Source organism: Scleropages formosus, chromosome 11 (genome assembly GCF_900964775.1).
Source record: "Scleropages formosus chromosome 11, fSclFor1.1, whole genome shotgun sequence".
Lineage (NCBI taxonomy): Eukaryota > Metazoa > Chordata > Actinopteri > Osteoglossiformes > Osteoglossidae > Scleropages > Scleropages formosus.
In genome coordinates this window covers 4405013-4429232 of record NC_041816.1, presented here as the reverse complement: position 1 = coordinate 4429232, position 24220 = coordinate 4405013, and the positions used below count along the sequence as shown (strand labels likewise).

At 43.1% G+C, this 24220-nt stretch overlaps 1 protein-coding gene across 2 annotated transcripts in view; it reads left to right on the top strand.

Annotated features, from left to right (window-relative positions):
* The window catches only part of sbf2 (SET binding factor 2), a 98056-nt gene extending 74618 nt beyond the window's left edge, over positions 1–23438 (top strand). Inside the window, exons 18-42 of one of the 2 annotated variants that reach the window (XM_018752608.2) lie at positions 5570–5740; positions 6026–6303; positions 7219–7391; positions 7653–7726; positions 9501–9696; positions 9836–9963; positions 10679–10854; positions 10943–11070; positions 11163–11364; positions 11512–11708; positions 12215–12352; positions 13223–13306; positions 14655–14729; positions 15274–15452; positions 16370–16546; positions 16944–17045; positions 18490–18675; positions 19443–19569; positions 20033–20160; positions 20684–20908; positions 21373–21480; positions 21852–22042; positions 22163–22250; positions 22351–22482; positions 22874–23438. In XM_018752608.2, coding sequence (XP_018608124.1) covers positions 5570–5740; positions 6026–6303; positions 7219–7391; positions 7653–7726; positions 9501–9696; positions 9836–9963; positions 10679–10854; positions 10943–11070; positions 11163–11364; positions 11512–11708; positions 12215–12352; positions 13223–13306; positions 14655–14729; positions 15274–15452; positions 16370–16546; positions 16944–17045; positions 18490–18675; positions 19443–19569; positions 20033–20160; positions 20684–20908; positions 21373–21480; positions 21852–22042; positions 22163–22250; positions 22351–22482; positions 22874–22972 — 3762 coding nt within the window. In that variant the 3' untranslated portion in view covers positions 22973–23438. The remainder of the gene's footprint in view (positions 1–5569; positions 5741–6025; positions 6304–7218; positions 7392–7652; positions 7727–9500; positions 9697–9835; positions 9964–10678; positions 10855–10942; positions 11071–11162; positions 11365–11511; positions 11709–12214; positions 12353–13222; positions 13307–14654; positions 14730–15273; positions 15453–16369; positions 16547–16943; positions 17046–18489; positions 18676–19442; positions 19570–20032; positions 20161–20683; positions 20909–21372; positions 21481–21851; positions 22043–22162; positions 22251–22350; positions 22483–22873) is intronic. The other variant, XM_018752609.2, reaches the window with a different exon arrangement.
* Positions 23439–24220: the final 782 nt, after the last annotated feature.

Below are 24220 nucleotides of genomic sequence, written 5' to 3'. Positions count from 1 at the left end.
CATGGATTTTCAAGCAATACTGTCATATATATCAGGTTGCTTCATAAATGAAGATGATGTTTTTATCTGCTTCTTAATAAAACTGATAGTGTTGAAAAGCTTTACTTTGCATTTGTGAGCATTTTGGTATCCCTTATTACCAGCTTGTTTTCATAAATGCTGAAAAAGAAAGCCTGGAAGTGCTTGTGGTGTTTGTTTGAATAGTTTTTTTTTTTTTTTTTTTGAGATTTTTTACGAAAATGGAAGTAGTCTGCAGGTGGTTTTTGTTTCATTCAGCTTTATAGTTGCAACTCCTGTTGTGAATCATTTACAGTAATTAGAATTAACACCTCTACATATCTTGACGCATTCAAGTTCAACTCCTCTACTAACTCTTCCTTAACAGTATTTAAATGGATCCGAACGGAAGGAGTTGTGATGTTATTGTTGACTTCAGAGGGAATCCTTGCTGCAAAAAGAGTTCACATTAGCACAGGTCAAATTTGGATTATCTTTCAAATTATTTTTAATTTGGACACCTGATGGGCACTTCTGCCATGTGTCTGACTCTGAAAATACTGTTTAATTATAAGTGAAATAAAAGGTTTCTTGCATTAGGGGCATTTGGGCTGTGATAGAATCTGGTGTTGTTTTTATCCTTAAGCCTTTGACTAAATTGAACTTTGTCGTTGCTATTTGTAGTCGGTTCTGAGTGTTTTCAGAGGAAGAGTAGATGAAGTGTTACGAGCAGACTGACATTCCTCTGAGGAATGCAGCTTTTTACATGATCAAAACCAGAGTCAGGCAACCTCTGAGTCCATAGGGGGTGACGGGGAGACGACACGGCGCTGGGGTAGATGATCAGCTTTGTTCTGCTGGAGAATTTGCTGATCATGCAGTGGGTCCATTGGTCTCCTCTAGTTCATACCAAACGCTGAACAGGAAGTCACGAACAGCTGTTTGCTCACACAAAATTGTTCTGAAATGGGATTTCAAATATCTTGTCACACAGTACTACTTGCTGTTTCTTATCAGGGCCAGAATGGGCTGAGTTGTCATCCCACCACCCCCCTGTTCATTCAGTGATCAATTGGTATCACTTATTATGGCAGTTATCAAAGTTCATTAGTACCCCTACAGGAGAGAAGAAAAAGTGCCTTAGAAATACGGTTTTCAAATGCATGTACTGTGTCAATGTTCGCAAAGGAAAGTCTGTCACTACAGAATTGCTGAAGATTGATATGTTTGCTGACAAATTACATGGTTTCATTCACATTTCCTAAATATGTCACTGTTGTAATAGCTGTATTCAGGAGAAGTGTCTAGAGGTGAACTTGGCAAGTCTACATCTGCAGCTGACTGAAGCAGAGAAAAGCAGCCTGCAAACTGTCATGTCGGCCAACGGCAACTAGCTGTGCGCAGCCCATTGCGATTTATAGACTTACGTTGTTCTCCTGTGATTCAGCAAAAGCTGCACACTCTCGAAACATGAGTGCCCATCAGGTGCTCGCTGGCCCACTTAAGTTGTTCAAATAAAGTGTCGTGAGACCTTCCCGGCCAGGCCCTTGTGCCACTCCCTCCTTTTCAGCCCCTTTCCCAATTTAAGAAGCAGAGAGCGAACTGCTGTCCGCTGACCTTGGGCTCTGCACAGTCTTGGGAGTGAGCCAGTCAGCATGCACTGGTCACAGTGTGAGCCATGCTTCCATGTTGGGTTTACTGAGGCTGAGCGCAAGGCTCTGGGTTAGTCTGCACCATGGCCTGAAGCTTCATGTGTATTCGTTCAGGAATGCTGCTGGATTTACATGCGTTTTCTTTGTTGGACTCAGTGCATTTTCCAGTAAACATATGTGTTTCACAATTTCCTTATTGGAGTTGCTCTTTGTATTGTCCTCTCAGCAGTCCTAGTAACCCATACAAAAGGGTTTTCATGTTGGAACTTGTCATGTATGAATAGCAAAGTACATGGCCAAAACAGAAATTGCTGAAAGAAGGGTTAAATTGGAGGAAGAAATTACTTGGTTATGATGCAGTTCTTGTATAAATGTATTAAAGCAGAGATCTTGTGGATTCATGGGACATATAAGTTTTAAATTGGCTTTTTCAGGGCCTGTTTCTGGCCCAAGCAGAGGCTGTGGTTAAGGCTGCTGGCCTTAGACACAGTGCAGAGGCACTTGAAACATCTATCATTAGCATCCAGTCAGTGTAAAGGGTTCCACCATATTTTTCCTCTAAAGGAGGAGAGTATATTTTGTAATGTTCATAACTGAAATTGGAGCTATCCTTATTCCTTATTTTTCCCATGTTCATCATTCAGAAGACCAACACTTAGTTGAAGCACTTGTTTACAAAGAAACCAGAGATATGGCTACAGTGCAGAGTAAACCTCCATTCATTTTCAGTAACCACTTATCCAGTTCTCTAGTCTGGAGCCTATGCCTGGAATCATGTTTTGTTCACAATTCTCAGTGTAATTCAAAATATGCCTGCAAGCAGCATATGTATTAGTACTGGAATTCAGCTTTATGGTAAAGAAGTTCCGTCATCTTGGGTTCATAGGTAACTTCAGGATGAAATCAGAATATATGTTTGTCCCCCCCCCCCCCCCCCCCCCCCCCCCCCTTGTCTCTTCTCCTGCTCTGTGGAATTTAAATTAGCTAAGTGTCAAACTAAGATCCCGCAATACACTCTGGAATCAGGGAAACTGAGGTATTTAAGTGTTTGTATTTTATTGCCAGTTTGCAGTGGTGGAATGATTAACTGGATGAGTTCCCCCCCCTTCTCTCAGACTTGCTTGCTGACTTGTGTAAGATGTTCAGAGATTAGCTTGTTTTTTCTCTGTTTATTCTATGTAGTAGAACATTTATAATCGCTGCATGAACTACATTTAGATAGCACATGGTGGTGGATTTGTTTCTCTCCAAGAGAGTGTATTATTGTGTTCTTGTTAGTAGTGCTTGTTTGACTTTTATAATATATGAATTCACATACTTCTTTTTATAAATACATAGTCTGGATCATGATTTAGTACAGAATTACAAAAAAGTCCTGGTTCTGTTGCTGATTCCTTGTGACACTAGCGCTCCTTCTTTGCAGTTAGAGCTAATATATCATGCTTGTCTGCTAGTGCTTTTTTTTTTTTCCTTAAGAGCTTGCAGCTGATGACTGATGGAATTCTATATTAATATTTGTATTTTTATTAACCAAGCCAAACACCAGGTTATCTGCTGATTAATTGCTGTAATACATCCTTTAGATTCAACCGCAAGGTCACTTGTGTTCTTCTGTGAAAGTTCAAGCATTCAAGTACACATTCAGAAAAACAGAGTGCATTCAGTTTCGGTCTTAGCTCTCTGCAGTTTCTCAGTTTACTTTTTTCGCACTGATATTTCTAGGATATTTCAATTGTTAATTATTATTCAGTTCAGTACCACTTTTATTCAGTTATTACTGATTAGTTCTTCCTGACTAATGGCCTAGTTGTCATGTTCTGTTCACTCCAGCCTAAATCTTTGACATGTTTAATAAGTTGAAAAAAGTGTAAACCATCTGATAAATATGCTGTGTGTGAACTGTACCTTTTCTGTAAGCAATCATTGATTTTGCTGAGTGGTGGAAACCTTGTGTAAATTTGCTGCCATTTAGAAGGCAGTTGTGTCATACTGTAATTCTTGGGGCTGCATTGAGGATTCTGGGAAAACGGCTGAGTAGATGTGAGCATGGTACCGGAAGGTCCGACCACCTGGAGGCCATGCCCTATCTCCTGAGATAGGTGGTTGAGGGCCACGGCCATCTGATGGTATTCTACACACCTAACACTGCCACTGCCATTTCCCAGCCAGTCACTGCTCCTTGCACATGGTGTGCATCATGTTCTGTATGTATGCTCGCTTACTATGGATCTATTATTTTTGTATATCCCAGAGTAACACTTTCAGTACCATTATTTTTTTTTTTAATTTTATTTTACTGTCATTGAGTGACTACATTGATTGAAGTCCCATCATTGAATCTTTATTAAATGCTCTAGAGAGAGTAATCTATTCTTGGAACCCAGCTTTCTTGGCTACACCCAGCCTTTGCTATCTTCTGAAAATCATTAGCATCCACTGAGCTGTGTTCCAAGTGTTTCTTCTCTCTTCCTCTGCCTTGTTCAGTGGTTGATTTAAGGTCTTGCTGGCAGCAGGAAAGCATAAATGATCTATACAACGTTGCACGTAAGTGTTGTGGCCTGTTTTTCTATACACAACATTCCCATGAGTTTTGGAGTCTTCAGATTGTGCTAAACAACTGCTCCAGATGAAAAGACACTGGTAGGAGTTTTCCATTAAGATGTCAAAGCTTACATTAATATGAAGAGATCTTAAAGGTAACTGAGCCAAGTATTCCCTTCTGAAATTCAGGAATGTCAACGAGTCCATCAGTCCTTGTATGACTTTTTCTGAGCTTTCTTCTCCTTGATCAAGCCATCATCATTCACAGTTTTTGTTTTACCCCTCTTTGTGTGCAGCATTAGAGAATCTGAGAAATATGTCAGTGTTGCCTAGTGAATGTTCTTGTGTCAATTCTTCTCTTCAGATGCTACACCTACTTGTGCTACTCCTTTCCATACTTTTTCCCTGCTACTAGAAACGTAGATTGTGTATTTATTATGACTAATATTCAGGGATCCTCATCACTGTCAGTCTTCCACATAGAGCACTTTGAGATAACTGGACAACATAACTGAATTTTACCAGGATTACCAGTTTAGTGTTAAGCTTGTGAAAGCTTCTGTTAAGAATTAGGAATCTTTTTTCATTATTTTGATTGATTTGTTTAGTTGTATAGGAATATTTGTCAGCAGCGCTTTACTCGATGTTCGTAGTTACTCAGTGTTCAAAGTGCATGTCAAAATGAATTAGAAATTTAAAAAAAGAAAGCCACATAGATACTAAGTAAATAATTTGCATTGTCTTTCTAAGCCGGCAGAGAGGTTATTGCAGTGGGGTGCTGACATAGTCTGCTACTGCCCTCTAATGGGAAATGACTTTTTGGACTGCTCATACATTGTAGGACAGTAGACAAATACAGTAAAAGACAGGGTGGCAGTTAGTATTTGAACTCTGAGGTTTATGTTCAGTCCTGCATTTCAGTACTGTGGTTTAATGTACAGGATGTGTTGGAAGGGGATTTTTGTGGGTTATGGTGATCCACAAGAAGGTCATGTTTATTGCCCCTCCAATTACTGATGTTGGAAATAACTATTCATCAAGCCTAATGGGGGATAAAAAGTGGGACTACTCAAGAGAAACATATATTTTTAGCGCTTAGTGTTGGATATATAAAGTTTGTTCTGGATTTCATCAGTGAAACTAACTTTGCAAATTTTTTTATTTTCTGGCTGGTGGTTTAACTAGTATTTGTAAACTTAATACTGATCACATCTGTCCTTGTATCATTGGCATGGTTTTAATAAAATTCAGTATTTTTTGCTTTAAAGTATAAATAAAAATGAAATAACCTTAGACGGCTGCAAGTTTGACGCTTCTGAAAAAATGTGTATTGAAATGTTTACTAGTTGCCAACAACACCAACTGTTATGTGTTTGCAGAAACTGGCTCCCACTGTGAATCAGTTTGCCTACACCTGTGTACAGGACCACCCCGTCTGGACCAATCACCAGTTTTGGGAAACTACATTCTACAGTGAAGTGCAAAATCAGATTCGATCCCTTTACCTCATCACACCACAAGAAAAAATAGGGCTCACTGCCAAACTAAAGGTAACTGTCGAGAGATTTTTAACATTAACATGGCAAGATTTTCACTGTGAGTGTCAACTGATTTCGTATCAAGACATGCATCAGTCCTCGACTCCATTTTCAGTCATGTGCTGTTAATTTACAACTGATTTTCAAAGTTAATGAGAGGGTAAAATAATTTCTACAAGATAATGCTAAAAAATATGTATTCAGCTTGAGCGAATAGGTTGGAAAAGGCAACCTGAAGTAAATTAGGCAGTGTAGCCATTGTGTGTTTGTGTTACTAACCCGCATCCGGTGGCTTAGGAGAGGGGCTCATCAGTGCCCTTCAGCAGATCAGAGGCAGAGCTCACAGCCATGGACCTGGCAGCAGAACAGCTGCGAGCCTGGCCTAGCCTCAGCGAGGAGAAGCAGAGAGAACTGGTAAAGAACGAGGAGAGCACAGTCTTCAGCCAGGCCATCCACTACGGCAGCCTCATGGTCTACATGCTGGTACCACTGGATGCTAGCAAGAACAAGCTGCTGCACTCTGCACCTGCGGCAGACTGGGAGAGTGGCAGCAACAGTGTCATCACCAACAACAGGCAGGTCTCCACCTAGCAGTGAGCTTCTGTTCTCTTGTCACCATGGGGTCTGTTCGTCAGAGGTGCATGGGATGTGTGTCTGGGACTGGAAAGATATATTGGCCAGGTGCCATATTTCTAACATAAGATTTGTCACCAATGAGAGGGGGGAACATCACCCCTCCTTACTAAGGAAGACTATTTCCTTCAAAATGTGGACAGTCATTTCCTGCTTAAAACCATCCCACATCTATCCTGTTGGCAGCATAATCGAATCAGCATACAGGATGTAGTAGAAAGGGACTTTTTCCTTTTACCCACGGGAACTAAGTGGAAGTGAAACCAACTCTGCAAGCCTTATGGTAACAGTGATATGTGGGAGATTCCCTTTGTAAAGGTTTCCCAGAAAGTGAAGGTGCTCTGCCAAACACACTGCTCGTCATTCTGCTGCCCAGTAGCTCTCGGCCATTTATTGGTGACGTTCACCTCACTGGAGAGAGAGGCTGTCAGTACTGTCCTCATAATTTTGCTTCAAGGACTTCGTTTTCACAATGCATTTATTTTATTTATTTTTTAAGCCTATTTTTGTAAGCCTGAAACAACAGTAATAACCTCAATGAGCATTTCTTTTTATTATTTGTGTTTGCTTGCAGTTTCTAATCTTTTTTTTTTTTTTTTTAACCATGAACATGTTTTTCCCCTCACAGGAAAGATCATCTGAACATTCATTTGCTCAATTAGAAAAGCAGTGTCAATATTTATGATGCAGTGCAAACATGTGTACAAGAAAGCTTAGTGTCTCAAAGGTCTATGTTAAATAGAAGATGCCAAGTAGAGGTGCTTCATCACATACTGGGCCTTTCCTATGCTTGCAATTGATCAAAAACCTTTTGCCACTCACTTAATTCTACAACTGTGTGCATGTATATGGTGCAGCATTGCAGGCAGCGTGGCAGAGAGCTTTGACACAGAGAGTGGGTTTGAGGACTCCGAGAACAGTGATATTGCCAACTCGGTGGTGAGATTTGTGTCACGCTTCATCGACAAGGTGTGCACTGAGAGTGGAGTCACTCAGGACCACATCAAAAATCTTCACAGCATGATCCCAGGTTGGCACAACAACTGAACAGATCTATAAAAACTTGTAGCTAGAAGGTTCCAAGGTTCATGTCCTGGAACCACAGCAAAATATGACTCAGCTGTATAGGTGTGTTTGTAATTCTGATTTATGTACTTTTGAATTTTTAGTCCTCCTCTGTGTTGTTTCTGTTAGTATGTTGGATGTTTGTGATCATGTACAGGTTCCCAGTAGAAAGCATCTATTTCCTAGACAGTGGTTTTATACAAATTGCTCTTATATGACACCTCAGGGATTGTGGCCATGCAGATGGAGACCCTGGAGGCTGTTCATCGGGAAAGCAGGAGACTTCCTCCCATACAGAAGGTTGGTGTTGCTTGGGATAACTGGATGTATTTCTTAGCTGAAATTCCATTGCCATTGATTGAAATGTGGAATAGCCACAATCAACCATTCCTTAACTAAGCAGGCAAATTAAAGAATAACATCTCTTCCTACCATATTCTGAGGAAACAGCAACCAAACTTGACTTGTGGAACACTTCTATATTCTCTTCCAGTCACACAAAATTGTGTCATGAAATGGGATACCCTGTTTAGTCACGCTCCCTGCTTGACGATAAGTATCCCGAGCTTGGCTTTATCTTCCCATCTCCTGATAAGCTAAGCTATTTGAGGAGGTGTAACTGTAGCACAAGCCAAAGAGCTAATTTGTGTCTGCCTTTTGCCTGTCATTTCTCTGACATTTACAGAGCGGACAATGTTACTCCATGTCGTTGCCAATAGAATATCAAATGTTGTGAACAATTGTAGGCATGACCCGAGTGAGTCACTGGGGGAATATTTATGACTAGCAGAGTTGGATCTGCTGCATGCTGTACAACCCTTTGTGTGCTTGGCTGTGTTTTGGCACAGTGAGGGTGAAGAATACACTCCAGCAACCTGTCGCTTTAGGCAGGAACATAAAGGTCCGCTCTGTAACTGGAGAAAACACCTCAGCCAGTGATGTGGTGTGACAAGCCAGTTTTCTTAAAGTAATCAAGTGAGCTGAAGGAAGCGGCACTTGTGGACTAAGAAAGAGCTATCTGGCAATATACTGTCTGCAAGTTCATCCCTTTGGCTCCATGAGCTGGGGCAGAAGCAGCGTTTATCATGGTATCTGGTTGTTAAGATTCAACGGTTGTTTGTGTCGAAAGACCCATTGAACCCGCCTTCCTCCCAGTGCAACAGCAGAAATATGCAACTGCTCAACCATTGCCTTGAGGTCCATAAATCGTCCCTGTGAATCCCCGCACGTTCCTTTGAATGCACTCTGAGAGGATGCCATGCACCATGACCCCGCGGTGGGGCCAGGCACTGACACTGCGTTGAGAGGCTGAGCACTAGGTCCATGCCCATTGCAGCGTTCCACTTCACAGACACTGGAGGAGCTCTCCAACCCGCTGTTGTGCAACAGGGCAGCAGCCCCCTGTCGCATGTAGCACTGCAAGAATTCATCCATCACTTCTCGAGAATGTGCCGCTTGGGATAAAAGCCTGGAATCTGCAGCATTTTAGGGGGAAAGCGGAAAAAACAATCGGAACCTCAAGGAAAGCCCAAGTCCAGGCATCCTGTTTTGAGCTCTGTCTTGCCCAGAGAGTGGAATGAGAGTATTGGCACCAACGGAGGAACTGCGCTGGTCAATGGGTGTCTGCCTTGCAAATGCAACAGGCTGTTTGTCCAGCTGTCGCCTGTGTATGTGGAGCCCACTGTCCTGGCGTGCACTTCCTGTGGCAGAAGTCAGATTCCACAGTTTTTTTTTTTTTTTTTTTTTTTTTTTTTTTTTTGAATAACTGGCATAAACATTGGTGTTCATTTGGTGTTAATCTAAATATAAATGAAAAAATGTAAAGGAAATTTTGGCAACCAGAACAGACCTCCATGTAAACCACCTCAACTGTAATTGCTGCTTTCAAAAAACTCAGATGGCATTATGGGTTTCAAATAATTCCATATCTTTAGTGAATATTGCTCGGTATTTCTATGAGATGTATGCCGTTTTGGAGAAAAGCGTCTGCTAAATGAATAAATGTAAATGTATTAGATTCTGTGCATGGCTATATGATCCTGGGTCTCCAAGCGCTTTCTCACTTGGTCCATAGGCCAAAATCCTGAAGCCCCCACTACTTCCAGGAGAAGAGATTGTGTCAGAGGGTCTGCGAGTAGTGCTTGACACGGACGGGCGAGAGGAGGCCACAGGAGGTCTGCTGGGGGGGCCACACATGCTTCCTGCAGAGGGAGCACTCTTCCTCACCACCTATCGGGTTGTCTTCAAGGGCACACCTCACGACCCCCTGGGTAAGGCAGTGCACTCCTTCAGTCTACACATACCAGGTCTCCTTTATGTGTAACGTACACAAAACTGCCACACCGTTATGTAAGATCCATCATTACGGTCAGGGAACTGTATAGTGAAATGTTTTTCATGTCTGGGCAGTGGGCGAGCAGACTGTGATCCGCAGCTTCCCTGTGTCCACCCTAACCAAGGAGAAGAAGATCACCCTACAGAACCAGCTCCAGCAGAATATCCAGGAAGGCTTGCAGATGCGGTCTGCCTCCTTCCAGGTACAGCTAACCAGTAATGAAACTTCAACAGAAAGCATCTGATCTGATGTTATTTAGTAACATTAAGTAGCATACTGTTCTACCATAACCTTAACTCTCATGATGAGTACAGATTTGAAAATGTCTGCTGTAAAAATTCATCCATTTTGAGGGGAATTCATAGTAATTATACAATTTGAAATGTTGTTTTCAGTTTTTTGAGGCACAAAAAAGTCACAAACACATGCTTGTGCTTTCACAATTCACAGTGCTGTAAAAAAAATTATTTTTTTGGCTCATTTCTATATTCTTCAGCAATTTGTACAACAAAAGCACAGTTTGGAGGAAGTTGCAAGGCCTTGTCCATTTTGCCAGAGGGCACGGTCTGTTCTATATTTTCTGCCATTCATTAACTCAAGTCAGTTGAATGCATCAAGCTTGGGGTTCACTACACTTTTAGGTTAGAGAAATGATAGAATGGGGCAGCGAGATGTTAACCAGAGGAACTGACCTGATCACCCCTTGGGGGGATTATGAAAAGTGAAAGTCATTGCTTTTAGCACAAAACTTAAATCTCATCTCATCTCCTCATTATTCTGGAAAGGAGACTTTTTAAAAATGTGTTGGTACCTCCAGTGTGTACACTTAGTGCAATGGCCCAGGCAGCAACTATCTTCAGCTTGACTGAAATGAATCATGGTGCCCATAATGTAGTTTATGTTGTCTGCTTCGACAGCTGATCAAGGTGGCATTCGATGAAGAGGTGAGTGCAGAAATGGTGGAGATCTTTAGGAAGCACCTTCAGAGGATACGCTGTCCGCAGTCCATCTTCAGCACCTTTGCCTTTGCTGCGGGGCAGACTGTCCCCCAGCTCATTCTCCCCAAGCATAAGGAGAAAAACACAGGCCTCCGGTGAGTTCTACAGTGCAGCTTCTGCAATCCCTCTATCCAATTAACATCACAACTTGCTCTAAACACTTTGTTTTCCTTTTGGTCACAGCACACTTTCAAAAACCATTGTGAGGGGGGCAAAGAAAGCAGGGAAGATAACCATAGGGCGTCAGAACACAGCCAAGAAAAGTGAAAGGAGCAATCGCATGACCTGGCATGAGGACGATGATGTCTCCGGTAAGAGTCAGGAGCTGTGTGGCAACACGTTGAGTTAAATATTGCGAGTAGACACTGGTGAGCCTCACCCACTCATGCACAATTCGTTGCAGTGTCGGACGACAGTGAACCACCCACGTGTAGCACGCTGAAGGCATCAGAGAAGTCCACCATGGAGCAACTGGTGGAGCAGGCCTTCTTTCGGGATTACCAGCGCCTGGGCCTGGGCACCATCACAGCAAGCTCCTCACGGTCCAAGGCCGGCGAACAGTTTCGGGTCACTGCTGTCAACAGGCTATACTCTCTATGCCGCAGGTCAGCATTCTGACACGCTTTCGATTAAATCAGTACATGTTTGATAGCTTAAAGCAGTGAGAAAATTCCTAGCACTGGGAACTGAAATGAAAACAAAACCGAAACAGATGTTCTGATTTGACCTGTGTGGCCATTCCTTGGTGCCAGTTACCCTGGGCTGCTAGTGGTGCCCCAGTCAGTGCAAGACAGCAGCCTGCAGAAGGTGGCACGCTGCTATCGGCACAACCGCCTGCCCGTGTTAAGTTGGAAGCACCCTCGGACCAAAGCTGTCCTCCTTCGCTCAGGAGGCTTCCATAGCAAGAGCGTCGTAGGCCTCTTCAAGTCCCAGAACAGCCCCTCGACAGGTACGCCCAGTATTGCACATATTTTATCCTCTAGTGCTACTTATACCAAAAATGACTAGAATACAGTTAGAACTGGTAATTTAATGGTAGCATGTATTGTATTTATTTGTTTACACTGTGGGGGTGCGGTGGCGCAGTGGGTTGGACCGGGTCCTGCTCTTCGGTGGGTCTGGGGTTCGAGTCCCGCTTGGGGTGCCTTGCGATGGACTGGCGTCCCGTCCTGGGTGTGTCCCCTCCCCCTCCGGCCTTACGCCCTGTGTTGCCGGGTAGGCTCTGGTTTCCCGCGACCCCGTATGGGACAGGCGGTTCAGAAAATGTGTGTGTGTCTGTGTTTACACTGTTATGGTAAATATTCATATTTTTAAGTAAAGTGATATTTAAGGTAAACACTACTGACAGTTTTAAGTGCCTAAGTTTGCTGTGTAAGCCACTGTTTTGAGTCAGAAGCATGTTTGAAGGAGTCGTGTGTACGTTACCCCTGACTGAAACATGCTAGTGCTTTTTAGCACCAGTTTCCTCAGAGACCTCCAGCAGCCTGGAGCAAGAGAAGTACCTGCAGGCCATCGTGAATGCCATACCTGCCTGCTCCAAGATGAGCACCTCTAACAGTGCAGCAAACCGCTCTCTTACTGGCTTCTCCCCTGGTAAACACAGGATCCATGTCTTTTCCATTACATGGTTCACATTATTTTCTTCTCCATTCTCAATAATTGCTTGTTTATCTTTTTAGAGCCAGTGTTATTTTTGTAAAGGCATATTATTGAGTTGTTTTTAACTTCCTTATCTCTGTGGCATTTTGTCACCATTTGCATCCCTTTTTCTGCTTGTTATCATTGTTAGAAAGGAGATGTGGCAATGTGGCATGATTTTGGATTATGTAAGAGGAACAGGGGACAAAGGGGTCTCCAGCTATTTGTTCTCTACTTCACTGGTTCCTATTCTGGTTACTGAGGCTCACCAGAGTTCATTCCTCTTCCCCAGTCCATAAAACTTCAACAAATGCCATGCCTTATCACAGCCATCTTTTGTTTGCTACAATGAGCCTTTGTCTAGTGAAACTGGAGTACAACACCAGAAAATCTTTTGAACATCTTTTAACATCAGTAAGGTGTCTTGATAGGCCATTGGACTCATTGGCTGAAGACCTTCAGAGTTCAAATGGAGGCAAATATAATTTGCACAATGAAACACGATTTCCAAGTCTCAGCCAGATGCTTTATCTAACAGTGCAGTCAGTGTTGTCTGTTCCAAGAGTCAGTAACATAACTCTGGAACTATGTTCCTTGCCTCATTTAACACTGGAATCCCTCTTTATGCTAACTTCCCATAATCTAACCTAATCTTGGAGATTTATATCATCCATTATCTTTTTGGCCCACCAGTGCTGATGTAAATGCAGGGAAAGCAGATACTTTGTTGGCCAAAACGGAATTGTACGTCTTTAAAGGTGTGTTTCTGACTCGGAGACTGTCTGCACAAGGTGTTAAGTTTACACTTTTTTGGGTTCAATCCAGGCAGTGAAAGACGAACACCAAGGATACCAAAGATGGCAGCGGTCTATTTGGACGTGCCCGTTTCCAACAGCTTTGCAAGAGGAGGTGAGTCACTTTATTCCTTGCTTAGGTGTTTCTGTCCACTTCCTCATCTGTTGCTGCAAGGACCCTCAAATCTTGAAGATATCAGAGCATCATCCTCATCCCATGGCAGTGCACAAAGCCTGCACTCTGGTAAAACACCTCCTCCACTTCCTGCACACGAACTTTCTTGGTCTGAACATTTAATCAATCGGGTGAAATACACTTTTAATTTACATATTTATAAAAATGTTCCCCTGCTGTAGAGTCACTCACTGATCTTCTTGGCTCACTTGAAATCCATAGCTGAAAATGCTGCAATGAGCAGATGTTCCCTTCAAATTGCTGGAGAGCACAAACTGTACTCAACCAAATTGAAACTGCCAGCCACCCTAAGGTCAAGTGATTTCAGCCCTAGACGCCATGGCCATATAAATATTTGAAAACCTGCATTGACAGAAAGCATTAAGCATCCCTCAGGAACCACATTCTTTAGTTTACAATTGTATAGGTAGTCTAGATTGACACATTATTTACTGCAGTGGGGTCCACCAATGATTGCATGTCATGATAACATCATTTCCTGTGCAGTCAATAACAAAGGAATGTACACTTTTAGATAATTTTAAGATCCGAATGGAAGTTGTGGCTCCAGATGTTCCCACTGGCTTGGGATGCTAAATGAATGACGTTGGCCCTTTGTACAGTCCAGTCCCAAAAAGGACCTTTCTGGACTTTTTTAGGCACACTGGAGTCCAAACCTCAGAAGCTTGTTTTCAAATGGGCTGTTTTTTTTCCATACTGTTTGTATTCAGTTCATCATTATTTAGTCTAGTGGGAAACCTACAAACACTGTTATTCCAGCATACTACTCTGAAGTCACCGAGACCTCGTGCGCTTGATACGACAGCGTTACAAGGGGAGTTCTAGGTGTAAGAGTGTATTAACATGGTCATGGGCACTGTGGATAGTGGTTATGCCAGTTAGGGAAATGGTCACAATTCACTTTTTAATAAATACAAAGAATGATAATGAGGAATATTTAAGGTTACATTAAAATAAGTTCTTGAGTAATGAGTTATCATTTTGAAGAATATTCGGGCTCTATTTTACCCAGTAAATCGTTGTGCCTAATCATTATTAAACACGCTGTGAGATCGTCTGCATTCCTTTGTGCATCATAACACTGGTTGTTTGTGCAGATTCCCCCCCCCAGTTACATAAATTGCACTTTCTCTCCTTTCCAACTCTTTTGTCATCTCCATATTATCATCACCTTGCCATCATATCATACTGTTCAGTGTTTGTCTTTGATTTCAGTCTGATTTGGTCTCTGTGTGCCTTTGTTTCTCTCCTACCTTTAACCCACAAGTGCTTGGGTACAGGGATAAACTATTCACTCACTCACACCAAAGACCTGCCTCTAAGGGAAGAATCCAGAGTCAAGGTACCATACCTTCCTTTTCCCTTGGCTAATCTTTATCCATGTTGAACATGCTCATTGACCTTTAATTTTACATTATAACCTTCCATTCCTGCTTTGGGTTAGTACCTGTATCTCAATATTGGTGTGTAAGTTGTAGTCTAATGATGTGTAATACAGTAGTCTACACTTCATCATACTGGAGAAGAGCAGCTGTGTTCTTTTGCTCATCCTTCTGGCAAAGACTGTTTGTGTTAATCAGCAGTCAATGAGTTACATACAGTTGTATGGGTTCAAAATGTTTGCTTGAATCTTAAAGCTATAAAGGCAGCAGCAGTAAAACAGTGCTGCTCCCAGCTGTGACTTTCACTAAGATGAAGCCATCTGTGTGCGTGTCAGGTACAGGGCTCTCATTTGTAACACACAGTAGGGATTTGAATTCTACCATGTTCTACTAAGTTTCGGTGTACGTCAGTTCTGTCCTTGTCCCTCTTTGTGTTTACTGTGTGATGACTTGTAGTTACCTGTACAAAGGGCCTTTGCAGTGCTCGTCTTTGCTACCTTCCAGGTGTGTGGGCCAGCCTCCGCTCCAGTAGTCGCTTCACCGCTCATCCATCTCCAGCAGAGCTGGCCATGCGTCTGGCAGGGAAGGAGCTGGCCCCACCAGCAGGCAGTGAGAGCCTGCAGGCCCAGCTACTCAAGGAGCAGGCTGCCCTCTACATCTTTGGGGAGAAGTCCCACCTAAGGGTAAGTGCAGTTTAGGGTTCAGGTGAGCAGTCAGTGTAGTCCGCATGCAGTGTCACAGGCCATAACAAGCATCTTCTTCCGGTACCTCACCTCCTGCAGGGTGGCCAAGTTCTTTTTTTAATATTAGCACAAATATATTTGTAGTACATTTGAAAGTGCAGGATTCCACAGCACTGCTTTCGCAAATGTACGATGAAAACCACTGTTTTTCTGTACTATACCGGGTAATGACATTTTCATCAGTTCATTATTATCATCACTTAAAGGTTTAATAATATACTCTCACTTTTTCATACCATCTATATCTATTAGTATTACAGCAAAATCCTGCTATAAGAGCAGCACCTTTTTTTGGTTGAGGGGAACTTGAGATCCTTTTCTTTCTTTTGTGAGTTCTTGCTTCGCTGGCACATTTCCATTTTTAAAATATTGCAGGTCCACTTGTCTGGCATTTCATTTATTTACATTTACATTTATTCACTTAGCAGATTCTTTTCTCCAAAGCGACTTACAATGGATACTATGTAGCGTTACTAGCCCGTACACCTTATTCACAAAGGTGACTTACACTGCTAAGATACACTACTTACAATGGGTCACTCATCCATACATCAGTGAAACATTTCAAAGCATATTTCACATATCCTCTTGGCCTTTTGCAAATATTCACACTTCCTTTGAATTTCTGTCATTTTTGTCAGTACGCTTTTTAATTCAGCGATACATTTGCTACATGACTTTTCTTAATGGGTCACATGGACTTAAATCAAGCAAAGGCAGTAGCATCTTCTGAAGAAGAGGAGACTGTGGCTTATTATTCTCCCTTTTTCATTTGGACACTAGTTCATATGTTGATGCACATTGTGTTGGCTATTCACGTAAACAATGTAATAATTATGTGTGCTACCTTCTTCAAGGGTCTCAAACTGGATGTGGGCTTGAACTGTGAGTTGGTGCCTGTGGACTTTGTTGACACACGGCAAGTGAAAGGGGCCTTCAAGAAGCTGCTGCGGGCGTGTGTGCCCAGCTCAGTAATCTCCGATGCAGAGGGTGGCTTTCTCAAGGACCTGGAGGAGTCTGAGTGGATTCTTCAGGTGTGTTTCCTTCCACAGAAGCCACTCTTCGTCCTTTTCCAAAAGTAATACAGCCATTCTGGTCAACAGAAAGTAGCATTTTGTTTTCTTTCATTTGATGGACTCTTCTCATATTTTTGGCTACAGCCACTTGGGAACCATTTCAGTGTGCACAAGGGTGAGAAAGTTTAGTTTTGTGGTAACTTTCTACCAGTTTAAATTATTTATGGTGCTGGTACAATAGTCTGTGTCAGTTCCTGTTAACGCAAATGAGTTGAATCAGCAGTCAGTTTGATTCATTTCCATGTAAACAATAATATCAAAACCACAAAAACAAGAAAAGTCTGACTCCCACCAACCTATTATGTAATACAGTAAATTATTCACAAGGTTCAGCTCTCCAACTGTTCCCCCACAGCTTCACAAGGTCCTTCAGCTCACCCTGATCTTGGTGGAGGTGCTGGATAGTGGCTCCTCAGCTATGCTGAGCCTGGAGGATGGCTGGGACCTCACCACTCAGGTTTGTTAGTGATGGGGTTACCATGGAGAAGGTCAGAGGGAGGTCAAAGGTCAATATTTTTCCAACAAGCTCAGTATTTTTTAGCCTGATGATGGTTGTTGCCTTGCAATAGCAAATTCATATCCTCCTTCATCGCCCTTGTAAAGGGTACCTACCATGAGTTACTTTGTAAGAATTTTCTGCTCTATAAATGAATAGACAGTTGTACATTGCAAGCTGCTTCTGCTGGAAGAGTCTGCTAAATAAAGAATAGCAGTCACTGGAGTCCCAGGTTAGTGAAGTCTCACAAAATGTAATTCATATTTGAATAGTATGGCATACAGTTAACACCGTCTTAACTGCACATTTACCAATTTCACACTCAGTGTAACTTTTTAGGCTGGTGTTGCCAACTGAATGCTGTCAAATGTATATGTTCAGATTTATGCTGTTGAAGTGGCTGTACTGGTAGTAATGACCAGGAAGGCTTTTATCTTCTTGTAGGCATGTTGTTATGTTCGGGGTTTTTATTCATGTGCCTGTTTTAGGGATATAGCTTTTTTCATCCCCGGTAAAGTCAAAGTAAAAAGATGATGCTGTCACTTTGTGTGCATGCAGCTTGTTGGTCTTCACCCTGCCTGTAAGATGCTGTCTCAGTCAGTGCTCTCAGTTTTCTAAGAGGCTGTTTACACGACTCAGTTGTCCTTATTCTGGCAAAGCCCACCTTGCCCCTTCTGGGTTAGAGGCACATCTATACGGTGTCCCGTGTCATATCGTCCAGATAGTTTTCCCTTTATGTCAGTGTAGTTTTGATGAGTACTGCATATTACACTAGTTTTTAAAATATTATTTTTCTCCGGGCTTGTATTGTTCTCAAGTCTTGCTTCATTCCTAAAATCCTGTCACGTTTTGTTTGTGTCTGGAGTACAATGTTGAAGTAGGAAATGTAGGTCAGTTCATGTGTTCAGTAACAGATTGCAGGTCACAGTGTACAAACACAATGATCATGTGTTCCATTAGATGTGATACCATATGATTGTAAATGTCAAGTGCTGTAAATCACAAATGCAGTATTCACTCAAGGTATTTATAAGATTCCTCATCTTACTACAGGGAACTCATGAAAAGGGTCCACTGAGAAACACTACTGTGTGTCCTACTTCCTTCATTGACTCACTGCAAAGTGAACATCAAGCGAACAATCAGTCCAGCACAGAATCCAGCACAAACAAGAGAGAAGGAAAGGTCATGGAGGGACTCATACACACAGAAGACAAATAGAGGGGTGCAACAGAGCCACCTACTGGTTTTTAGAGGGATAAAGAGTGCCTTTTATATTTCATCCCATGGAAGGTGTGGCCTTTACCTGTTGTGAGAATATTATTAAACAAGTGTTGGGAATACACTGCAAATTGCCATCCCTGTCAGCATTTAACTATGTGCATGTTTTTCTGATCATGCTCAGGTGGTGTCTCTTGTCCAGCTGCTTAGTGACCCCTTCTACAGGACCCTGGAAGGTTTCCAGGTGCTCCTAGAAAAGGAATGGTTGTCCTTTGGTCACAAGTTCAGCCAGCGCAGTACCCTGGCCCCAAGTAGCCAGGGAAGTGGCTTTGCACCCGTGTTCCTGCAGTTCCTGGACTGTGTCCACCAGGCAAGTCATTGTCACATGCCCCTTTTACCCACCATACTTATGCTTGCAGTGGAGGCATGCCTCCTCAGTGAGGTCATCTCATCCTTCCACAGGGGGAAAAGAGTGAAACCCACAGCTGTCATCATTGATGCTTTGAGTTGTCTCCCTGCAATTCCCCAGACAAACAAGCAGTTTAGATGCAGTGCGTCACGGTTGCACACATGGTGTTCCGACCCTTAATTCTAAGTGCATTCCTTTTCTGTCCTTTCAGCACTGAAAGGACGTACAGTGCTGAAGCTATGTGCATATGCTACCTTTAGAAGAAAGTTGTTTCTAGTCTCCTGAGCCCTCTGGTCCCTATGCCTACATCCACACATAGTTTCTGCATTTATCCTTTCATGTGCAGTGGTTGCCAAGGTGACCTGATAGGTTGGAGTCCTTTGAGACTGATAAACAGAAGGAAATTATTGGATGAGTCCTAAAATAGATGTCTCATCCCAAAAACAGCTGTTGTTTTTGCCAGTATGTCCAGGTGGCCCAAATGTTAAAATGAGAAGAATCTTCTGCTTGGCCATGTTAAGTGGCTTGGATCAAGCTGCTGCCTTTTGCTCTGTAGAGCACTCCCTGAGAACAATGATGTCACTGATCTTTGCACTCTTGTCTCCATTTCACCACTTTTAATGGCTAGCATGTGTTCCAAGTCATCTGTGGCCATAATGCTCTCACTCAGGCATGAGAGAAGCCCAGAAACCTTGACTAATATCAGCCAACTAAACCTCTCATTCTAGATCCACAACCAGTATCCCTTAGAATTTGAGTTCAATCAACATTACTTGAAGTTCTTGGCCTACCACTACGTTTCCAACCGCTTCAAGAACTTCCTCCTGGACTCGGACTACGAGCGCCTTGAACACGGTCAGTCTTTAGGCAGAGGAGTGGTGGAACTTAAACTGTGCATGACTGGGATTGTTTAGGCATTGTAGGGAAATCATTATGATTTACACACAAACATTCTGGGGGAAAATACACACACACAGTCTGAAACCGCTTGTACCAAGTGGGGTCGTGGTGAACCGAAGCCTAACCTGATGACACAGGGCGCAAGGCCAGAGGGGAGGGGACACACCCAGGACGGGACACCAGTCCGTCGCAAGGCACCCCAAGCGGGACTCAAACCCCAGACCCACCGGAGAGCAGGACCTGGTCAAACCCGCTGCGCCCCCCCCCCCCGGGGGAAAATAGAATATATAAAATTGTGCCAAAATGTGCCATTAATTTCTCTTAAGCAAATGATTAAATAGATTTTAGAGTCCGGTGCCTGTCTGTAGAGCTGCGACTGTCAGTGTGAACTCACCCTTGGTAACCTTTGTATCCAAAGGCACCCTGTTTGAGGACAAGGGAGACAAGCAGGCCAAAAGAGGAATCTGCATCTGGGACTGCATCAGCAGGATGCACCGGAGGTCGCCTCTGTTCTTCAATTACCTGTACAGCCCCTCCGAAGCTGAGGTGCGAGCACGTTGCACTCTGATCACATCAGTGTTGGAGGTCTTTTTGACAGCATTCCTGTAAAGGATTTGCAGCAGAGTTCTTTTCCAGTTCCCAATCCTTCCTTGAAAGCTGCTGCACATTGTGCCTTCCACCTGGTAAAACAGTTGCATTCTAAACACCTATCTGGCACTCAGTCATGGCATAATAGCTTTTTTCCATGTCTGTTGGTTTCCACACCAACCCAGGTAGTGCTGGGTACAAACATGAAAGATCCCCAACTTAAAAGGTGGGTAAAAAATGAATCTGCACATTTTTTCAACATCAGCGAAAGGAATTAAGTAACCCTGGAGGGTACAATACTTATGTGTACTGGTGATGCTGTCTTGTGTCAGCGGAAGGACAGTGCTTTTCTTCAGATCCTTAAGGTGACTGGCTGAAAGAAACTGCCTGAACCCCAAGGTGTGAGCAGTGATGTATAGATTTTTGTCAGTCTTAGTTCAATAGGTCTTGTTTACCCCCGCTCCTGTTGCTATCTTTTTAGCCAATGCTTAAGCCATCCATCAGCATCCCCAACCTAATCAAGTGGGACTACTTCACCGGGGAGACCCTCTCCATGGGTCCCTGCTATGACTGGAGGATGGTAGCTAGCTGGACAGAGGGTGGAGAGGACACAGACACCATCAGCAGCAGCAAGAGGAAGATTGTCTGGCCTTGCTATAGCAGTGTGGGCCGTGCCCAGCCCGATGCCATCACCAAGCTGCTGGCGGTAAGTGCCAGCGCTGTCCTGAGAGCATGCACAAGGGCTGCTGGGAAATATACTGCTGTTCCTCGACTTATGATTTTTCGACTTTACAATGGGGAGCTGGCGATAGCCATTCACTAGAAACCGTACTTTGAATTTTGATTTTTTTGTTTTATTCCTGGGCAAGCAATATGCGGTGCGATACTCTCTCACATGTTGGGCAGCAGCAGTGATCCATAACTTCCAGTCTGTCACGTGGTTGCTCTACAGACACCCTGTAACCCCATCGTAAGTCAGGGACCACCTGTAGTTTTTTCCCCCAAATAAAAACAGAATTGCTTGTCCAACCTCAGAGTCATCCAGATGTAACAGAAAGCAATGTCCTCGTCAGTGAAATTATCAGGGGGGGCTACTGTATTCCAATTAGTTTTCTGTAGTACACTTCCCACACTGTGTATGGAGCTGATCATGTGAAATGTTGATTTCAGGACATAGAGAGACTGGAGGCTGAGCTTGGACAGGCTCCTGAACGCTGGCAAACCACACTGGAGAAGGTGAAAGCAAGTATCAAGGAAGACCTGAAGCAAGAAAGTAGCGTGAGTGGGGACTGATTAACTCATTCAGTAAATATGAAACAGGGGCTCAAAGAGTCTGTTGTGCATTTGGTATGGGTGGGAACAGCTAGCCTGGAACAAAGAACAAAGCAAGACTTCTTGTGACAAACACTAACAATCACTGCTGTCTCCAATATTGTTATTTTTGTCCACTAAATGGAATCCATGGCCCTTCTAAAAATGGACTAAATATTTAGAGGCATTTGTAATATTGTTTGTTTGATCCATTACTTCAGCCAAGGTGCACACAAAGTTGATTTTGACCTGTAGAGTACTGGGCCTGAGACTTTGTAGCCACTGTGCTTTGTGCTGCCAAAAGATAAAAACAGAAATTGTACTGTTCTACACTACAGCTCCAGAAGCAGACAGTGGCCCTTTCAGGTCTGATACCAACCTCAAACCTGCAGGCCTTCCAGCGCCACTCCATGCTCTACCTGCCTGACAGCGGCCTGGGCAAGGACAGCAGCCCAGCAGCCTCTAATGGGGTCAGCCGCAGGGCAGCCACCCTCTACAACCAGTTCACTCCCAAGAATGACGAGAACAGGTAAGGCCATGCAAGCAGCACGAACCTTCAGGTGATCCGTCCAATAGAATTAACTACAGTATGGCCTGCTAGAGACAATGCAGTAGATGTTTGCATGGATAATTTTCATTTGAATTTAAGGTCATTTGAAGGAGTCCTGTTCAAACGGGGAGCTCTGTTGAAAGCCTGGAAACCTAGATGGTTTGTTTTGGATATTACGAAACACCAGGTAAACTCACCTGCTCACTTTCTTCCAGCCACAAATCTTTTTTTTTTTTTTTTTTTTTTTGGGGGGGTCTTTTTGTTGCTAACCGCAGTTTTGTATTTAGATGAGATACTACGACACAGGTGAAGACACCAACTGTAGGGGCCACATTGACTTGGCAGAGGTTGAGTCGGTTGCACCAGCAGTCCCCACCATCGGCGCTCCCAAACACATCAGTGAGAAGGCCTTCTTCGATGTGAGTGCCCCTCTGCTACAAGAGGAACTGCAGAGTTGACAGAACTACAGCAGTAACTGAAAACATAGCTGGGCTCCATCCCAACATGGGAATAGCTGTCTAGCTGTCTTCAGTAAAGAATTACACTGGCTAAGTAACTAGTATGGGGGGCGCAGTGGCACAGCAGCTTTAGCCAGGTCTCGGGTTCGAGTCCTGCTTGGGGTGCCTTGCACCCCGTGTTGCTGGGTTAGGCTCCGACTCGCCGCGACCCCACTTGGGATAAGCGGTTTCAGACTGTGTGTCTAGTGCTAAAAGTTTCTCCTAATTTACATCCTGTGAAACCCATCAAGCCGCTGCCACAGGACATGTCTCCTCACTGAGTGTGTCTAACTACGCAAACGTTGCCTTCCAGCTAAAGACAACCAAGCGCACGTACAACTTCTGTGCTTCAGACGCTCAGAGTGCCCAGCAGTGGATGGACCGGATCCAGAGCTGCATCTCTGATGCGTGACCGTGCCCATCATGGGCTGGCTGGACCAAGAACGTACAGGGGCAGAGGTGTGACATCGCAGTGGCCATGTCCAGCTCCCTCCACCTCACTTGAGACAGGAGATCACATCACTGTGGATTGCACTAACTGCAAACACTAGGTTTTCCAGTGTTCATATGCAACTAGACAGAACTGTTGTACTGTTTGTTTTATACTGTGGAGTCCATGTAAAAACATTAGCACAATGAAAAGTATTGCTGCTTTCAGAATACGGCAGTCTGAACCATTATTGGAAGTGCACTAAACAAAAAGGCAATCAGTTTGCACTTAATCCTGTAACACATTGGCTTTAAAGGCATTATTTTAGACTGATGTACATGGAGTGAAGTTACGTTTAAAAAAACCTTTGCACACTGAAGTAAAATCTGACATTTTGTATTCTGTTTTTAATGTTTTTGTTATGTTTTTATTAAACCCTTTTGTTACCGTGCTGTAAATTAAAATTTGTATTAAAAGCATAACTCTTCTGTGTCAACATATGGTTAATTATTTAAAGAACAGGAAATATTTAAATTGCTGTATTACTTTTACACAAATACTATAACCGAAAATAGCTCTCATTTATAGGCTGATAGCTGCTATTCCATGTCCAGTCAGTTATGAGAATAACTCACCTTAGGTTCCACACTGTAAGTAGGTAAAGGCTGCGTTACACATTTGTTTATTCTGAAATCGGGGGTAAGCACCATCCTGTCAGCACTGACTTATGGTAAACACATGGTTTTCATAGTAACAGAGGAGATTCAGTGGCTGCCCATGTGTCTTCAGGTTGTAGGAGGAAAGTTCTTACTCACTTACATAATTGAGCAATGTCTGGAGTATTCAACTGCATTTCTCTGACAATGAATTTAAATTATGTTTACTACTATCCTTTAATAGCTGAAAATTTGTTTCAGCAATGGAAATTGTCACAAAACTTGCACCCCACTAGAAAAACATCTAATTCACCCGTCATCAGTCACATCAAATTTAAGAGGAGCAAGTTCATTATAAAAGTTATACATGTATAATGTTACACATTATGCATAATAGAGAAAGCTGGTAGGAGTAAGGGTTAGAGCTGCTGCCTTTGTACCCAAAGGTCGCAGGTTTGAATCTCACCTCCAGCTCTATTACCCTTAAGCAAGGTACTTACCCTAAAATTGCTTCAGTAAAATTACCCAGCTGTATAAATGGGTAGATAATTGTAAACTGCTTAATACTGCAAGT